Consider the following 19,970-nt stretch of genomic DNA (forward strand, 5'->3'; position numbering starts at 1 on the left):
AACATCTCTGTGGCACATTTCTTTTCCTAGTTTCTTCATACAGAAACTGAGAATACTGATAGTTGCTAGTGATAAGATTGGTGTGACGCTGAATGAATGTAGGTGGAGTACTTAGCACAGAGCCTGGGACATGTAGGTGCTCAGCAAATGTGCAGTGGTCTTGGTAGCAGGAGGAGAGTTATGGGAGATCTTTCTGTGGCAAGTATCTTTTTCTGGTTTCAGTATTCTTCTTCTGGTGGCTCCCCCAGTTCCTGTTATACTTCCTACATAGACCCTCTTGCTTTGGCCTTGACTCTCACCCTACTTTGGTTTTCAAAGCCGTCTCCTGTTCTCCAGCTACTTCTCTCTACCTTCCCTACAGGAAGTACTTACCTGAACTTTTTCCCGTTCAAGTGTGGGATTTCCCTTTGGATGGCCACCACAGGGCATCATTGGGCAAACTAGGAAAAGATGCCTCTCCCCCTTGGGGATAAGACCCTGAGGGTGCAAGATTTCGTGCCTCATGCCTGGGGGTAAATTGTAATAAGGGGCCCTTCTCCTTGAAGCAGATCCAGCCCGTGCTTGACAAGCAGAGGGTGGGCTGGCTTTCAGCCTCTGGGCTGGGAGCCTTTGTGCAGGTAGACCTGTGCACCCCCTGTGCTTTTGACTATGACAAAGTGGCACCAATAAAATAATTCATTCCATATGAGGGCCTAATAGCTGGCGGAGGTATAATCCCCTTCCTAGTTACTTGTGTTTTACTAGGATTCATTCCCTTATCTCCCAAAAAAGGAGCCACTGGAGGTTAAAATTTTGGTAAAGTATGGCAGGTGCTAGTGGGGATAATTTATAGACAGAACTGCCTTTCACACTTTTCATACTAATAGGTTACTCGAAAGGTATTGAAGGGGCTTAGACCCACCATCTTCACCTTTCTGGACGTTAAAGAAAAAGATGAGATGGTTTTTAGCATTGAATCAGAGAATTGAAGGTAGCCTCTGATACCAAGCAGAGTTTGCTGAATGTCTCACAATGTCACCATTGTTTTCTCAGCTAATCACCTTGTATTTCTACCTTGCCGCTTAGGATGACCAAACCCCACTGCACATATCTGCCCGACTGGGGAAGGCAGATATCGTACAACAGCTGTTGCAGCAAGGAGCATCTCCAAATGCAGCCACGACTTCTGGGTACACCCCACTCCACCTTTCGGCCCGAGAGGGACATGAGGATGTAGCTGCATTCCTTTTGGATCATGGCGCATCTCTATCCATAACAACAAAGGTATGAAAGTGAGTCTTGGAATCCTACTGTGTCCCCCAACATCCATCCTCCTTACAACTGAGGCCAAGTATACAAACCACTTTCAAATCAGGAGGTGAATTTTTCTTGGGTTATTTTTGTTTGTTGTTGTTCTTTTGTTGCTGTTGTCTTGTATGATGAATGGTCTGATTTTTAAAATCTCAGCTCTGATGGCCCAGAGCAATAACCTGCCACTCGGTTGCTGGGCAGGTGCAGGTTGCAAAATTTAGAGCTCACTTTTTGGTGATGCCACGTAAACCTAGTGAGTGTGATAGAAAGATGAACCTGCCTATGGCATGTCTTAGAAAGCTAGAAATGGGTGTTTCGCTCTCATATTTGGATGCAGAGATCAATACACGAGACGATTACAATAATTGGAAATACGTAGAAAACTATCTGAATACATGATGACTGCCTCCAACTTCACCCCCTGAGATTCTTTAGGCTCTTCAGTAGAGTTGAGATGCACAGTTCCTGGATCTCATTTAATATCTGAAACAGAGTAATGAGTGATGCGGTTTCGAGTGCCCTAGGCCTCCCACCATGCCGGCTGCCCATTGGCTCTCGTCGGTGTTAGTCTCATGAGGTCAAATATGCTGATGACCCTCCAGGCACTGATTCATGCTGGGGACCCTCCATGACAGCAGATGCGGACTGACTGGTGGATGCCCGGATCCTTGTGGGAGTAGGCAGCAAGAGCAGCTACTCAACTCTCAGTGCCCAACTCTTGCAGATTGATTGGGCTGGAACCATGTGTTATTATTCAGTTCACCTGTGCTAGCTAGGATGCAAGAATCTCTGACTTCTACTCCTGAGGACCAGAGCATACCTACAGATAATGTGTATACACGCAGAAATTGGAGAAGAAGACACAAAGGGCTCCAGTCTGGTGATGTGAGATCCTGGGAGGTCCAGACTTGTCCTGGATTTTCCCAAGCCCTCCAAATCCAAATTGGGCCTGGGACCCAGGAACCTATTCTTCCCAAAATATGAAACCCCAAAATAGCTCTAGAATAAACCCCAGATCCAGCTCTCCGCCTTCATCCTGGTCAGATGCCTGAGAAGTCCCAGAGTTAGTGGCATATTGTGGCTCAGTCAACAGAGACAGAAAGATTAAATATCCTGCTCCTCCTTGTTGATAAGGGGACTCGGGCTGTCATCTTCCTGTGTTGGTCCTTCAGTGCAGGCTTAACCATGCTTCATCATTAGAATAATTCATTAGAAAGCAATGCCTTTGTGTCATTTCTGTTGTTCATTATTTTTATGTTTCTTTTTTCAGAAAGGATTTACTCCCCTTCATGTGGCAGCGAAATACGGGAAGCTGGAAGTAGCCAATCTCCTGCTACAGAAAAGTGCCTCTCCAGATGCTGCTGGGAAGGTATGGAGCTGACCGCCCTGTAACAGGCCACTTCCAGGGTAACCAAACAAGCCTTTGCTCCTTCACCAGCAGCCACCCAAATTAGGACTAGGCCAGAGTTAAGTCTCATAGGATGAAGATCCCTTTGGACATAGGAGGTGAATGCTGGGGTCCAAGCACTGGGGAAACTGGAATGTAAATTTCACTCTGTGTTGAACCCAAACTAACCCCATCTCCTATATCCAGGCCTCTGGTGTTAAGACACTTTTGACGCTGGTTGTTGTTTTCTGCACGTGTTTTCAGAGCGGGCTAACTCCATTGCATGTAGCTGCACATTACGATAATCAGAAAGTGGCCCTCCTGCTTTTGGACCAAGGAGCCTCACCTCACGCAGCCGCAAAGGTACCTGGGATTGGCCTGCCTGGGGAGGCTGGTGGGCAGCGTCCGCCGGTCTCTGTCTGTCCATCCCCTTTGCTGCTCATGTGGCACCCTCCACCTTAGACATCACGGAGAAGTCACGGACACAGAAGCGCCTCGGGAAATCTGTGCCTTCAGCTATTCGGTCAATAGTGTGGTAGATGCTCAATAAATCCTCACTTGCTAATTGATTTTCCTTAAAAATCCAGGACATCCTGGGGCCTGTGAAGGAAAAGAAGTTGAGGTACTGTTCAGCCAGATTAAAAACATAAGCACAGCCTGAGGGAGTAAGAAAGTCTGAGTTGTCAAAGTTATAAAATATGTGTTATATTTTCCTGGCCATAAGACATTGCCTCTGAGTTGTTTATTTTTGTTTAATAAAATAGGTTGGGAGGTTTTATTTATGCATTTTTAGTATTCCTAAGGGGAATCTTTATTCCTCTTGTTAGAGTATTTTTGACCAGTAGACAACCTACATTTCTCAGAAAAGAGATACGTAGGGTATATGGCTTCCTAATTACCTGGACATGCTGACTTGAGGGGCAAATCATAAAGAAGAGGTTACTTAAAGATAGGTTAATCGAGCACTGTTGGTTTAATAAGCTTTCTGTTGAACAGGTGGCTGTGATCTGAGAAAACTGGAATGATACAAACCACAACTTAATGCTGTCCTGTGCTTTTACTCAACACTATTGTTGAAGGAACTTTTAGCATTTTTAAGCTTTTTATGTCTTTGGGGTTTTTTTACTCTGCCATTTTGGGGCAGCTCTGGTGCTCTCTTTAACCTTAGTGCTTACATCAAATCGGTTGTAATCAAATCTGAAGGGGTTGTTCTAGAATGCTTTGAAGACTTTAAGAGAGAAGGTTTTCAGGTATCTTCTTTTAGGGGGTAGGTTAACTTTGACAAGTATTTCTCCTCAGGACCTCTTTACATCTATGTCTTAATTATCTCCTGCCCCATCCTCTCCAGAATTGTACTTAGTAAGATCTAGAATTCAGAATCATACCCCTAAATTTGCTTTTCATCTAAATGTGGCTTCCCCCCATAGTTTCTGATCCTGACAAACATTTTTTTCCATCATAAAGCCATGCCTCGACTTTTGGTAAAGCTTTATCTTTTTTTTTTTACTTTTTTAAAAATTTTATTATGTTATGTTAATTACCATACATTACATCATTAGTTTTTGATGTAGTGTTCCATGATTCATTGTTTGCGTGTAACACCCAGTGCTCCATTCAGTACGTGCCCTCTTTAATACCCATCACCAGGCCAACCCATCCCCCCACCCCCCTCCCCTATCGTTTTAAAAATGAATAGCAGCATTATTCCCTAGAGCCAAAAGGTGGAAGCAACGGAATTATCCATTGAAGAATGAATGGATAAATAAAATGTGATGCATACCTACAATGGAGTATTATGCAGCCTTAAGAAGGAAGGAAATTCTGGCACAGGCTGCAACATGAATGAGCCTCAAAGACACCATGCTGTGTGAAATAAACCAGTCACACAAAAGGACAAATATTGTATGATTTCAGTCAAGTAGAGACAGAAAGTAGAATGCTGGTTGCCAGGGACCAAGGGGAAGAAGAAATGGGGAGTTGGTGTTTAATGGATAGGGTTTCAATTTGAAGATGGACAGTGGTAATGGTTGGAGAACAATGTGAAATGTACTTAACAATGCACACATTGACTGTGCACTTCAAAATGGTGACAATGGTGAGTTTTATGTAATGTATATTTTATCACAATGTGAAAAGTGAAAAAAATTACAATGTAATTTAATGATTGTCTATTTCATTTCAGTATATTTTAATATCCTTTTGAGCCTGGGCCACTTTTGTTATATTATAATAACCCCAGGTTCTTGGTAGACAACCAGTAAATAATTAATAAGCAAACAATTCATTCCTCACATGAGAGTAATAACTTTGACAGAACTTGTGCCAAGCAGTTTAGGATGGACAAGATTCATAAAGCAGTAAGTGAAGCAAAATGGAGTGCAGTCCACCCTTCCATCCATCCATTCTGCCTTTCAGTCCACGAATAACTCTGAAATAGATCAGTAGTTGGTATATTTGCAGTTAGGTTCCTGCTTTATATTTGTCAAACAAGACTCCATGTTTTCATGTCTGCAGAACATCTTTAACAAAGAGTTGAAAAGAGTTATCACAGCCCTTTAGCCTTAGGCGTAGCTTTTAGAGCCAGTCAAAAACAGGCTTTTCATGAGGTGAGATGTTAATTCTTGCTGCCACGGGGCACTTGCCCCTCTAGGAGCCTCCGTAAGCCATCTCTGGGGCAGTGATCCTCGTCGGGAGCTTCTTCTAGGCTTTGATCCTGAGCAAACCCTGTTCCATCAGTTCGGGATAGGCGTCATATACTGGAAGAGACCTAGCTACAGTTGTTTAAATGGATGTGGCTCTATTTTTCTCAGGTTATAAACAGTCCGGAGGTGGGCAGTTGTTGGTGTTGGTTCAGTGTTTCCAGAGTGTTAAGGAAAGTTCCATGTGATTTTTTTGGTTTTTTTTTTTTTTTTTGGACTTTCCTTTGAGAGATTGTTGTTACCCAGACTGCCAGGCCCTCTTTTTAAGCCACAAGCAGGAAAGAAAGTCAGACAATAGGGCATTCCCAGAAGCTCCACCCAGCCCTTTCTCCTTATGTCTCATTGGCCACCTCTTCCTGCAAGGGAAGCTAGGAAGTGTAGTTTTTCAACCGGGCACAGTGCCAAGGCGCTTTTGTTAAGGAAGGAGGGAGAATGGATAAAGGGTCAGCAAAGAACCTCCTGTACCCCGGGGAAGCTTTAGCATTTCTGAATCTGATAGTGGTGAAAAATGGGGGACAAAGGCTCAGTAAGGCCTGATTTGAGCCTGAGGCTATGACAACAGTGACTTCAGTGTGAACTCTTCCTCAATTCACATGCTTGGTTCTTAGGGTATGTGATGCTTTCTTGCCTTTTCTTCTCTTTCGTAGAATTGCCAACATATTTTCTTACTCATACGTGTCCTAGAAACACGATGTGATCTTGTAATGGGGGAGGAGGAAAGGTGCTGGAAAAGGAGATGGGCTTCTGTAATCCATTTTAGCCGGATCTAATTCCTGAGGCAGGACCCTGCACTAGAAGGAGGATAACCTGGGTACTTGTGGAAGGGATAGTGAGCCCTAACTTGTCATTTGTCAGATTTCTCTTTCATAAAATATGCGATATATCTATTGATATGGAACAGTAGATAGAGATGGTGAAATTTCTTAGAAAAAATATAAAGCATGATATAAATATATTACTTTGGGTCATTTAAAATTGCATTTCCTTTTGTTTTCATCTTGAAATGCAAAAGTACACTTGGCAAGCATTTTGTCCTCTGTATCAAGGGGAGAAAAATATTTAAGATGATTCTGTAGTTGAATCTCTCACTATTTTCTTTCTCTTCTGATAAATCCATCTGTCCCCTTTAGTGTGACAGGTAAGAATCATTTGACTTTCCAGAAATTAGAAAGCACTTAAGAAATTTAGAAAATTTCTTAAGGTCTCAAGGTGAACTATTTGTTTATTATTTGAAACATGTTTTAAGTCTTTCTGTGATGAACTTCCCATTCTAAAATAATACCATCGATTGTTTTTCTCTTGCTTTATACTTTCCTTTGTAGCTCAGGTACAGAGCTCAGAATAAAGCCCTCAGTAGTAATGAGTAACTTGTCTGAAGTCAGCATGCATTACAGAGATGCCAGAGCTTCTCTGGATTAGTGTTCTTTAGGACCTAGGATTTTTGGGTGGAATTAAAAGTAATCAAGAGGATTGTCACCTCTCAGAGGACACTGACCTGCCTTCAGGTTTTGAAAAGTGACTAATGTGAAGGTTATGTCTGTGCAAAAGCAAAAAGAAATAAGATGCACGGTAAGAAGCTAAACTCAGACTCTCTTGCTGTCACCAGTCTGTGTAGCCGGCGTTAGACATATTGACTAATCAGATGTCCTATTTTAGCACTGTTTTGTGAATTTTGGTCTTTTAGGCAGGGGTGGGGATGGGAGCAAAACAGACCTCCCCCTCCTGTCACTCGCTGTAGAGTTGGGCTCAGTCCAAAGCTCTACATTTGGCTCTGAAGGCAGTCTCTTTAGGGTGTGTCTGTGCAGAAGGACAAATGCTTCCCGGGTCAGCCGGGGTTTCCAGATGGCAATAGGTCAAAACTAAAAATAGGGATATAAAATCTTCTACCCTGGCCCATCCCATTTGGCAGAGTGTGGTTTCAGAAGAGTCTGGGGGTGGCATTTCCACTTGCATGGGTTGATATCCAACAGCTTAAATCCTCTACAATTGATTATAGGAAGAGTGTCTGTCAAGTGAGAAACACTCCTCCTAGGACATGCTAGTGACTTAAAATATGATGGTTGATTGCTGTAGGCTGACCTATCAGTGGTACAGCAGCCCCTACTGTCCTCCATGTTGACCTTGACCCATCTGTATTGCTTGGAAAGATCGCGACTGGTAGTTGTCTAGGTTTGGATCATCTTCCCAAATATAAATCCATGAATTCTTTTTTTTCTCTAAACCTTCTTTTCTATAAAAAAAAGTTGTTCTAATTTTTCATTGGCATATTTTATATAGTCAGATTCATGCCCAAGTCAAAATATAACCTTGCATTTCTCTTAAATGACTGTAAGGCAGGACAAGGTCCCCTCCCTAGCATAGGGGACCTCTCTTTCTCAGAGCAAAGGACTTTGAGGGATCCTGAGGCACAGCTAAATAACAGTTTGCCGAAGAAATTTAGGTCGCCTCTACCTTGAGCGCCAAGGGTCAGCCAATATGAGGATCCCAGAATGTTCCAAAAGTTCTAGTAAGTCTGACTCAAATTCTAAGGATTCACCAGTCACCGTGAGGCATTAGTAGAGATACAAAGACAAATATGACACAATACCTGCCCTCAACAAATTTGTATTTTAGCAGGAGGAAACAGGTGTGGAAAGGAAACAGCGCCACTAAGTATCTCCAAGACTTTGATTAGAATCAGTTAGGTTGGGGTGGGTGTAAGAGGGGAAGGAGGGGATGAAACACTTCATGAGAATATGACCCTTGAGCTGAAGCTTCAGCTGGAAGATGCTGGCCCTGAATACCTGGTGGGGAAAAACATTTCTTGATAGAGTGATGCAAAACAGAAACATGAGCTGTATCTTATTTGGGAAACCAGTTCAGCTGAAGCATAACCTAGAAGCTAGGGTTTCATAAAAGAGACAATCAAAGGGGCCATGAGAGGAGGGTGCCTGGGTGGTGCAGTTGGTTAAGCATCCAACTCTTGATCTCAGCTCAGGTCTTGATCTCAGGGTTGTGAGTTCAAGCCCCGCATTGGGAGCCTACTCAAAAAGAAATAATAATAAAACAATGGGGCTATGAGGGTAGATTATAGCATCTTGACTACCATGAACATTACATTTTTCAACTTGTTTGAAACAAATAACCATTAAGGATGTTTTAAAGGCAGAATAATAGCTCTAAACGTGCCCATATTGATTGTTGTTTCCTACTTGGGTTTCCTCTCATTACCAATTTAAATAAAGCAAGTAATGATTGAGCACCTACCAACATAACTACTATATTCCTTTTGTAAAACCAGTGGTACTCTGTTTCTCTTGCATTAAACCATCCACAGTATGTTTTCCTGATTTAGAAATGTGGAAGATGAGGGCAATACATTAATGGCACAGCTCGATTTATCAGTTTGTTTATGTGATTCTGAATTTTTAAACCGTCGAAGAAAATCACTAGAAAGGGAAGCATTCTATTTGAAAGTGCACTGCACACATTTTTATCTCGTTCCTGGGCATGTGACCAAGTGATTCGTGTTGACAGAATGGTTATACGCCACTGCACATCGCTGCCAAAAAGAACCAGATGGACATAGCGACAACTCTGCTGGAATATGGTGCTGATGCAAATGCGGTTACCCGGCAAGGAATTGCTTCTGTCCATCTTGCAGCTCAGGAAGGACACGTGGACATGGTGTCACTGCTCCTCGGCAGAAATGCTAACGTGAACCTGAGCAATAAGGTAACCTTGCTTTTTCTCTACAAAGCTTACAACAGAACCTTACCTCTCAGAAAGGTCACTGAGAAACATGAAGAATCCAGGTCAAATCAAATTTGTAAAGCGTAATATTGCACAAAGATGTTTGCCAAAATGTTTATTATAGCAAAAACTTTGAGAAAATATGTTTAAGCAGTAAGATAATGGTAAATCAGTAATTGTAAAGTCTTACAATTGAATAACATATAGCCCTAAAAATGCAGTCCACAAAGTTTTTTGAATAATATGAAATTTTGTTAGAATGTTAATTCAAAGAGCAACATTGTTACCATACCAGAACCTAGTAAGTAGTAAGTTGTAAATTGTCGCCTGTTGATTTAGTCCACAAACATTTTGGGGCACCTCCTCCTTGCCTGTCCCAGTTTTAAGTCAGAGATTACAGATACTGGAAATAGTGCTGCCTTCAGAGAGTTCATTAACAGAAATTTAGAGTAGGTATTTTATTCATAGGTTGGAAAGGTTGTTAGTCTTCATATGTAAATTGGCAGTTTCAAGGAACTGATGAAGCCTCTGTTCCCCAAATTTTTCAAACTCCCCTGCCTTCATAGTTGACATCCCAACTCTTTGTGAAGAATTTTGTGAAGCAAAGCAAAAATCCAGCCCACAACTGGCCAGAGACATGTTAATGAAGTTACGACCTCTCATTGCATATACGGGGCTTGCTGAACTGTTAATATTAATACCTAAGTCTGAGATCTGCTCAAAATACAGAACAGATGTTTCTAAGTCTTCCCTTCAGATAACACAAAAGCCGGCAAGAGTGCCCCCAAATTCTTGATAATCCAAACTCCCTGGCTTCTTCTCTCCCAGTGGTGATGGCATACCCATAGCTCAGATACTGGAGGAGAGTTTCAAGATAGCAAGAGTTTTATGATGACAAATAACAAGTAACTTAATTTTTTTTTTCCAAAAATATGGCCTGTGTTTTGGAATCACAGAAGCTTTGAATCTCCTGGGTGTGAATCCTAAGCCTGATTTACTTGATGTGACCTTGCCGAGCTTCTATTTTGTCCTCTAGTAAATGAAGACAAAATATTTACCTCACAGAGATGTCATAAAGATTAACTGAAATAACATTCAGCACCTTCTACTTAGGGCAGAAAAAGAATAGTTATCTTAATTTTGGACTTCTCACAATTTGGGGAAAAGGTTATTCTGCACTAATCTGAGTTCCCAAGGTTGTAAATTAACACATTCTGTAGATGAAAAGACATACATGAGAAAACAGGGAAACCTTTTTTTTCAGTTTTAGTATCTTGAAAATCCTTTGTGATCATTGCAGAGCAAACACATTTTTTCATATTTTTCTGGTGTAACAATTTGATTTTCTCATATCTTTCTTTTTAAACATTCCTTTTAGGAATGCATGTCTCTGATTTAATAGGAATCACAGAGCAATTTCAAATAGCCGTTATCAGGATTTTTTTTTTTTTGAGCTTTTGAATTTTGAGGGTTCAAATACTAACATAGAGACCAGGCTTAACAATAATCTGCTACAAAATTCAACTTGTCTTAATGAGGTAGAAGACCTGGTCTTCTCAAATTGAAGTACATTCTGGCATCCGCTGAGTCTATTTTAAGAGCCCAGAATAGTATAGCTCACTAATTCTCTCGGAGACAGTATAGGCCTTAACAATTGGTTAATAGGTAAATGTTTTCAGTAGATTTGATACCAAAGTACAGTGTGACTTTTTTTTTTCTTTAAAATCCGGCAGTCAAAATAAATAAATAAATAAAATACTCCAGTCAACTAGTTGCAGTGTATATCCAGCCTTGCATTCACCTTAAAATCACAGACAGTTTTAGACTAAAAATACTTCGGCATTTCTCAGTGTTTGCTTTGGTAGACTGGACATTAGCGAGGGAATTCTGAGGACCACGTGACATATTAACCAAGGCAACCTGGACGTCATCAGCCACCTTCCTGAAAAAACTTGACATCAGCAGAAATACTTCCAGGGAAATTTTAAAAAGCAGATCAGCTGGCTTCCCATTAACACAGTGTGCCTTAGGAACTTGCAAGAACTTCACGGCACCTAGAAATGATCTAATATGAAGGCATTTGTAAATCTTTGCTTCCTTTCTCAGTTGCCATGGTCTCTATAGAAAGTATTAAATAAGCCTTGAGGTGAAAACAGAACATGAGTAGAACTTCATTATGCAATAAGGAGCTCAGAGAGTTAGTTCTCTGTCAATTTGTCCTAAACTGCCCGAGTTTTAAACACCTGCCCATCCCAACTCCCCACTTAACACCAGATTTTATGTCCTTGCTAAAAAAAAAATCAATATTAAAAGAAAGACATAGCTTTTATGAAAATTGATGTTGAACTAAACCCTTCATTGTTTTCACTTTGTTCTTTTCTTATTAGCCACCAGCAGTTCCTGGTCACTTTAAGGAAAAGAGGCCATAAAGCCCAATTACTACTGAAGTGTTAGCATTTTATTTGATTCACTTTCACTTTTGATGTTCCTACCTACCTTCCCACTTGGATTTTGCAGACAACAAGTAGCTCCATTCCTTTGTACTGCTAATGGAATATTAAACAGGGCTGTTGATATTCTGAGTTGGTGGTGTTCTCTTATTCCAAGTAAATGCCATTTTTAAAATGAGCAATGGTTGAAACCTTATAAAAGATTAACAGGTAACTTCTGAAGTCAAATGGGGCTGTTTTAACCATCATGCTATTTTTTTAAAGATTTTATTTATTTGACAGAGAGAGACACAGCAAGAGAGGGAACACAAGCAGGGAGAGTGTGAGAGGGAGAAGCAGGCTTCCTGCCGAGCAGGGAGCCTGATGCGGGGCTCGAACCCAGGACCCTGGGATCATGACCTGACCCGAAAGCAGATGCTTAACGACTGAGCCACTCAGGCGCCCCCCCGTCACACTATTTTTTAAAAATCTTTTTAATGGAAGTCATGAAGATAAACAAAAGTTTTTCTTTATTTACCCTATTTTACCTAAAGGTGATTGCTTTGTCTTCTGATTTGATAATTTAGTAGATGATTAAGTGCTAGATGCTAGACACTGGTTATGTAAAGATTAAAGATACATCTGCCTCAACAAGCTCACAGTGGTTTGAGGAAGACAGACAAGAAAACAGAATTTCAGTGCAGAATTATGATGCTCTTAGTAGAGGTGAGCACATAGAAGGTGTGCACATAAATGTAACAATGAGCCCTTTGAGAGACAAGGAGGGAGGGAGAAGCCCAGGAGAGCTGGGAGTCACCCCATGCCACAGCTAGAGGGGGAACCCACGGGGGCAGCGTGAACATAGACTTCGGAACGTGAGAGAGTAGGGCACGTGCCAGAAGACATTCCCCAAACTTTGCTGAGAACCATCAGTAAAGAATCTTCAGAAGTCTTGAAAAGTCTTTAACTTAGAATAGGTGACCATGTCACTTGTATGAAATATTATGGCTAAAAACATTTGTTTCCTCTCAAGTAGAACATGGACGGGGTGGAGGGATGGGAGAAATAGGGGCTGGAGATTGAAGAGCGCACTTGTGATGAGCACCAGCTGATGCATGCAAGTGTTGAATCACTATCTTGTACACCTAAAACTAATAGAGCACTGTGTTAACTAACTGGAAGTAAAATAAAAACTTAATAAATCAATAAGGTAGAAGAAGGGACATGATTCTCAGATGATGTCAGTTTGGGTGATGCCAGTTTTGGCCCCAGCCTATTTTTCTTGGATTTCAATTGAATGCATCTTGCCCTCCTTTCCATATTTCCTCTTTTCTACAGTTTGAGTGGGCTTCCTCCCAAATCCTGTAAACATTATTAAAAAGTCAAGAGCAAATGACTCTTCCTGAATAAATAATGTTCAGCATCTCGAGGGCTCTGTGCCCTTGCTGCTATGGCATCTGATTCACTCCTCTCCTCTGACAAATAGGACGGCTGAGGTTCTCATCGCATGGATGCTAGAGGAAGAGACAGAAGGCCTCCGGGGCGCAGAGATTAACTTCTGTGCTCATATTAGGGGAAAGAAAACAATCTGGAAGCACTAACGCCAAGTTACTTTCTCTTAAATATTATTCATGAAAAGACACTTTAACAGCTACAGAGGATTTTTAAAGCGGAGTACAGTCTCGGTGATATTTTTCTTGGCCATTGGAACAACTAGGTGGCCTGCGTGTTCCGTGGTAGACTCAGTTTCAAATATTCAGTCTCATTAAACAGATACCCCATCTAAATGACCTGGAAATTCTCATGATACAGCATTCATTTTGCATTTCCCAGGCCATCTTTCCTACCCAGAAGCAACATATAGAACATATTTATCAGCTTTGGGTATTCATATTTGTTGGAGAAAATATTGTCATCATATATTAATTTATCATCATATTTAATTTATAACTAATTTTTCTTTTAATAATTTCTGCTAATGCCAATGCCAATGGTAATGTGTTGAAATTCCTGCATAATTTTGCAGAAAAAAAGTCTCTAGGGGGGTTTGGTAGGTATTTATTTACTTATTTTTTGAGTATAGTTGACATACCATCTTACATTGGGTTCAGGTGTACAACTTGGTGATTTGACAAGTTTATCCATTATGCTGTGTTCACAAGCGTAGCTGCCGTCTCTGTCCCGTCACATCACTATGACAGTATCTTTGACTCTATTCCCGTGACTTATTCACTCCGTAACTGGAAGCCTGGACCACCCCCTCCCCTTTACCCATGTTGCCCGTCCCTCCATCCGCCTTCCTTCTGGCAACCATCAGTTGGTTTTCTGTATTTACAGGCCTGATTCTGGTTTTTGTTTGTTTCTTCATTTAATTTTTTTTTTCTTTGCGGAAGTATTTTAAGGCAAATCCCAGACATTATATCATTTTATATCATTTTTTTAAAAAGACTCTAGTTCTAAAAAATGAACACTGAAGTATGTAGTAGGAAAATGATATAACGTCTGGGGTTTGCCTTAAAATGCTTCCACAAAGAAAAGAATGAACAGGAAGTAGGGCTGGATGAAGCAGATGTAGGAAAACCTTGATGATTGCTGAGTCTGTGCTGAGGACACAAGGTCCAGGCCACCCCCTCCACTTCTGAGGGTGTTTGAAATTTTTCATGAAGCCTGCAGGTAGCAATGTTGCCGCGGTGCTAATATGGAAACTTATCCTGCAGATTTTTTTAACATACCAATTCTAGGGTTCCTGTCCTAGAGTTCATAAACTGTGGCTGGAACATGCCTGTGTGCTGCACTCCCTTCTCTAAGATGACTGTACTTTGACTCTTTCTCAGAGTGGCCTGACCCCGCTCCACTTGGCTGCTCAAGAAGACAGAGTGAATGTGGCCGAAGTCCTCGTAAACCAAGGGGCAAACGTGGATGCCCAGACAAAGGTATACAAAAAGAATGTGCTGGTATAATGTGTCATTTAGTGACTCCTATATGGAAACAGTAACAATTTGATGGGGGGGGGTGAGGACAAATTTTCCATCCTATCTCTTACACATAGTATTTCAAACATATATCTGTGCAAGGGACACCAAAGTCTCTGGTGACAGTGGCCCAGATGCTTTTATCTTCAGTGGCCTAGGCACTTTATCCTGGCTGCCTGTAGATGCCCACCCGTGGTAGCGCTATTCTTGTTACAACAGATCTATCCTTCAACGGCAGAGTGTAAAATCTTGCTCCTTTCTTAGCTGTTGTGATTGACTTAATGCATACAGAAAAATTTATCAGTGATTTGTGACCTTTAACTTTGTTCAGACATAGTCTATAAAAAAGGATAAAGTAAGTTTTATTCAATTATTATTCACTTGCTACATTCCTTATGGCATGTGTGGTTGCTAGCATTTCTCTCTCTCTCTCAGACAAATAGCACTCTTCAAAAAGAAAAAAAAATGCTACTTAATATCCTATAATGCCACAATTTCAAACTCAGATAAGAAAAATGGATGTTTTGTGTCTTCATCAGAGATAGGACTTCGTATTAATCTCATTTCTCTGAGCATTTTCTTTCAGCACTTTTTTTGTTACCTCTTCGGAGCAAACTTGTTTTATCTACTCTAAAATAGAACTCTCGTTTCTTTCTGTGTGTCGTATTTTTGACACAGAAGTGAATGCTTATTAAATATTGTGACTACAAACATCTTGGGTATCCTATAGATCGGTTCTGAGGTGTAGTGATCCTGAAGATATTAACAAATATAGAAGTATCACTAGGAGTTCGCCAAGTAAGAAGGTATTCACACATCAGGAGCAGACTGGATTTACTGGCTAAGCACAGAGGGGACAGCCCGAGTAGACCGCACCCTTTGGACACTGTTCGGCTCTCTAACTACAGCTGCACCACCCACACTGTGTTCTAGTAGAAAGAAGCTGCCTGAAAGAGCTCTGACCAGGCAAGATCCTGTCTGTGTTTTAAACTCTGTGTTGAAATAGTAAAACAAGTACCATTGTCCCTGGCCAGGACAGCCCTAGGGGGGACTGGGGGTAGGTAATTCCCTTTCTGGAATTTCTGTGTCCTTGCAGTCTCCGTAGCCGGCTTGCTCAGCGATCCCTTCCTCTAGCCCCCTCCCACTCTAAAGAAGTCTCATTGTCCTTAGCCTTGAATGCTTCCCTAGCTAGCTGAGGGTCTAACGGTAAAGGCACTGGCAGCAGCCGAGTGATTTCTTGTTACTTTCCATTTTGAAAATAAAAGCATTTTTAATTCTGAAAAAAGAATCAGACTGGGGGCACCTGGGAGGCTCAGTTGGACTCCTGATTTTGGCGCAGGTCATGATCTCAGGGTCATTGGATCGAGCCCCACATCAGGCTCCACGCTAGAGCCTGCTTAAGATTCTCTCTCTCCCTCTCTCTCTCTGCCCTTGCTCATGCTCTCTCTCTCTAAAAAAAAAAAAAAAAAAAAAAGAATCAGACTGAATTTAGCTTATTATTCCTTATTTTATTAACGGTAAATATATTCATCTTGTGTTGTTTCATTTACACACAAAAACACAGACTTACACACTTTTTTTGGTTACCTCTCCCTTGACAGATTAAAAATTCTAGGCGTCCCACACAGGGTTAAGTTTCTCAGTGCGTTTTTGCCCCTGCACATCCGAGGCGTACCCTGTCATTCAGTCCAGAAGTGAGATACCGATCCTCCAGGGCACGTTGGGAGGCAGGACGCGGTGCTGTGTGCCTTCTTGCACACGGGGCCCCTGGCTTAAGAGTCTAGGGCCTCTACCAGGGTCTCCTCCTAAGTCCGCCCGCCCACTTCAGGTCATGGTCAGTAACCATTTTTGCCCTTGGTGTAATATTTATGAAGCATGTTCCCTTTCCTGCCCTTTACAAGTGATGCCCTTCAGAAAACACCTCTCTGTCTCTTACAAATTCTTTTCTCTTCCTTTCTCATCTCAGCAAAGATCATAGCACCCGAAAAACTGAGGCTATGATTGTCCCCTTGCTGAGAAGAGCAGAATGGCAAGAGATGGGTTGTTGGGACTTGCTTTCTAATCTTGTGAATAAAGGAATTTATTACATTCTGTGAACTTCCAAATTCTTACTAGTGAGATGACATCCCTGCGCAGCCTACAGGTGTTGAGTATGGTACCATCCAATTCATTGGCTTAAATTTAAGCATAGTAATCATGAAAACATTGAGAGCTCTTTTCTGTTGTGGGGAAAAGACTGGAAAATCCTGGTAACAGCTTTCACAGCCTTCCCACTGGCTTGCTGAGCTTCTATACCTCCAACTCTGTATTTGTGGTTCACTGAATCAGATCAGACTAAATTGTCCTGCTGGCCACAGGGTTTAATATTCAGTGTGGTTCAACTGAAAAAAAGCCACTCCTTTTGCTTTTTAAAAGGATAATCTCCTGAAGCATTTTATTTAGGCCACCCAAAGTACACTGATTCTCAGCGGTCCTGATTAGCAAATTAATAGTTAAATTATATTTCTTTAAATGTGTGTAAAATAATGAAAAAAATTTATTTGATACTCATTTCACATTCATTTTTAGAGCTCCTACTAGATGCTAAATTCTTAACAGGTTGATATGTTCCTTGCCCTCAATAGTATTTATAGTCTAGAAAGGAAGATATGTGACAATAAAAATAATACAATAATATAATAATAGCAAAGTGTATTACCCATCTTCTCTGTGTCATGTATTAAGTGCTTTACCTTTATTAATTAGTTAAATCCTTACAACTACCCTAGAAGGTGGGTGAGATTGGTATCCCTATTTTACAGATGAGGAAACTGAAGCACGGAAAGTAGTTACTTGTATAAGGTCACACAGCAAATTAGTACAAAGCCTGACTTTAACCCCATATATAAATAAATAATTTTAGAAATATTGTCATTAACTGAATTATTTTACAAAGGTGGGGAGTGTAGAAGGGAGGTATAACTGGTTCAGTATCACAGAAACAAGAGAAAAAAATTGGGGGCATATCCCAAGGTGCTGCTAGAAAATTAAGATTTCAGAGGGCCTTAATATGCCAGGCTGAGCAAGTTCAGTTCAGCTTTTTATCCTGTTTGCACTGGGAAGCCTTGGAAGGCTTTAAACAGAAGAGTGGGGGCGCCTGGGTGGCTCAGTCGTTAAGCGTCTGCCTTCGGCTCAGGTCATGATCCCAGGGTCCTGGGATCGAGCCCCGCGTTGGGCTCCCTGCTCAGCGGGAAGCCTGCGTCTCCCTCTCCCACTCCCCCTGCTTGTGTTCCCTCTCTCTCTGTGTCTCTCTCTGTCAAATAAATAAATAAAATCTTAAAAAAAGAAACAAAAAAAACCCAGAAGAGTAATAAGATCAGACATCCAGTTTAGAAAGATCCCAGGAGACCGTGCAGAGACTGAGTTGGTCAAAGGAGTTTGGAGCAGGGGCCGTTGAAGGCTACTGCCAAGGTCCAGATGGAGAATAAAGAAGGCCTCCACTTAGGGGCAGATGGGAAGTTGATGAGCAAGAGAGAAATCAGAGAAATACTTAAAGAAGTATGAGCAATAAGACGTGAGGAAAAGTGAGAAATTGAGGATGAATCTAAGGATGTGAGCCCTGTGCCTGGGTGATCACAAGTACCATTCAAGGAGACTAGAAATAAAGGAGAGGAAGCTAGCTGGGGAAAGAAGACCAAGAATTCTGTATTGGGTATGTTGTATATTAGATGATTTAGGGGCTGTCTAGGTGGAAAAATCCAGTAAATGACTTAAAGTTTTGGCTCCAGGGTGTAGGATAGGAGGTCTGGACTAAAGATCCCAATTTGGAAGTTGTCAGAATAGATGTATTAATTGAAGTTGGGAATGCAGATGTGATCATTGAGAAACAGCATGGAGGAAATCAAAGCCCAACCCACTGGGATCAATGATATTTTAAAGTGGATGAAGGAGGTAGAAGCAGGCCTAACGAAGGGTAGGAAGGTGATCAGGAAAGAATATGACATGGACGCCAAGTCATGAATGACTGTCCAGGAGGGTGCATCAGGCGAGAGAAGCACTAAAGCACATCACTGGGTTGGCACGTGAGTGATTAGAAAGCAGGTCCCCTGGAACATGGGAGGAAGGGGGTGGGGAGGGAAGAGTGAGTGAAGATGCCTGCTTTCAAGAAGCTTAGCTTTGGAAGCGTCTAGACCTAGAAAAAGAGACAAATATTTAGAAGAGGTGTTTTTGTTTCTAGGATTGGAAATATGTAAATGTATTTGTTGGCTGAGAGGAAGGTGCCCGGAGAAAGAGAAGAGGCTAAATTATAAGATGCATCAGAAGTGGGAGAAGCTACACTAGGGATAGAGATGGCAATTTACTTATTTTTCTCCTATCATTTTGAAAATATTCATTTGCTTTGCCCCTTCTATAATACCTGAGATGTTTTGCTTGTTTTTCTCCTGCAGTTTATTCCCACATTGATTTTGGAGGTAAACAATGAAGCGAAAAACTATGGGGGAAATGTTCAGCTTTTTTTTTCTTTTAGTGTGTTGAGACTTTCGACTTTACTACCTTCAAGAAATTAAATACTGAGAGTTTATTTTCAGAGAGTTTATTTTCTAAAGGAAAAATTCCTGTTTGTACTTTTTCAATTTCAATTAGTTATACTGAACTAAAATTTTGAAAAAGCTGTTTGTGAGACTACCTTACAGTCTTCCATGGATCTTTACCTGCCATATTATCAAGTACTATTTCATATAACGTGTGACAATAGAAAGATGTTCCTTAAAACAATAGCATCAACACATAAAAATTGAAAACAAAATTTTTACCTGAAATAAATAAAATCAGGGAGTAGTCATAGCTGTGAAAAAGGAAAGCCAAGGATGGACTCCTAGAAGACCACAGATTTTAGGAGGTTGGGCGTAAGTGTGGATTTCCTCCTCCCTCTCTCTCAAACCATTTGTGTGGGGATGCACCTGACTACGACCCAGTAAGATATGGTCTTGTGGTACCATAGATCAGAAACACCAGCCTGATTACTCCATCTGCACCTGTTAGCTCTTCCTACACAATTACAGCCTTTCAGTATTGCCTAAAGGAGAAGACAACTCCTGCTCGTAAGGATGGGCTAAGTAGGCAACAGTGGAAAAAGAGGCAGAGACTGCTCAGTTAGCTGAACTGTGATTATTTCCTAGCCATTCCAGAAAGAATAGTTGGTCTTTCCAAAATCGATTGCTGCTAATTGGAAAGAATTTCTCAAATCACATCTCTCTGAGCATATTTGTGCAAGGTGCCATTTAATGTGGGAATTTTCTGGCCCTCAATGAATGGAAGAGCCCCAATTTGGTTTCTCTAAATGCCAACTAAATCTTCCTGGGCATACACATGTATTTTTTAATAAAATACTTTAATGCTTGTGGAACAGCAAGAAGACCAGTGTCCTCGAGTACAACAAATAAGGAAGACATTAGTAGTAATGAGCTCAGACATTTAATGA

General features: G+C 41.2%; 1 protein-coding gene across 1 annotated transcript in view; it reads left to right on the forward strand.

The window, feature by feature from the left end:
- The window catches only part of ANK3 (ankyrin 3), a 333,563-nt gene that overhangs the window by 185,891 nt on the left and 127,702 nt on the right, over positions 1-19,970 (forward strand). The window contains exons 14-18 of the mRNA XM_078076917.1: positions 1,066-1,263; positions 2,561-2,659; positions 2,942-3,040; positions 8,893-9,090; positions 14,372-14,470. Coding sequence (XP_077933043.1) covers positions 1,066-1,263; positions 2,561-2,659; positions 2,942-3,040; positions 8,893-9,090; positions 14,372-14,470 — 693 coding nt within the window. The remainder of the gene's footprint in view (positions 1-1,065; positions 1,264-2,560; positions 2,660-2,941; positions 3,041-8,892; positions 9,091-14,371; positions 14,471-19,970) is intronic.

This window comes from Halichoerus grypus, chromosome 7 (assembly GCF_964656455.1).
Source record: "Halichoerus grypus chromosome 7, mHalGry1.hap1.1, whole genome shotgun sequence".
Taxonomy (NCBI): domain Eukaryota; kingdom Metazoa; phylum Chordata; class Mammalia; order Carnivora; family Phocidae; genus Halichoerus; species Halichoerus grypus.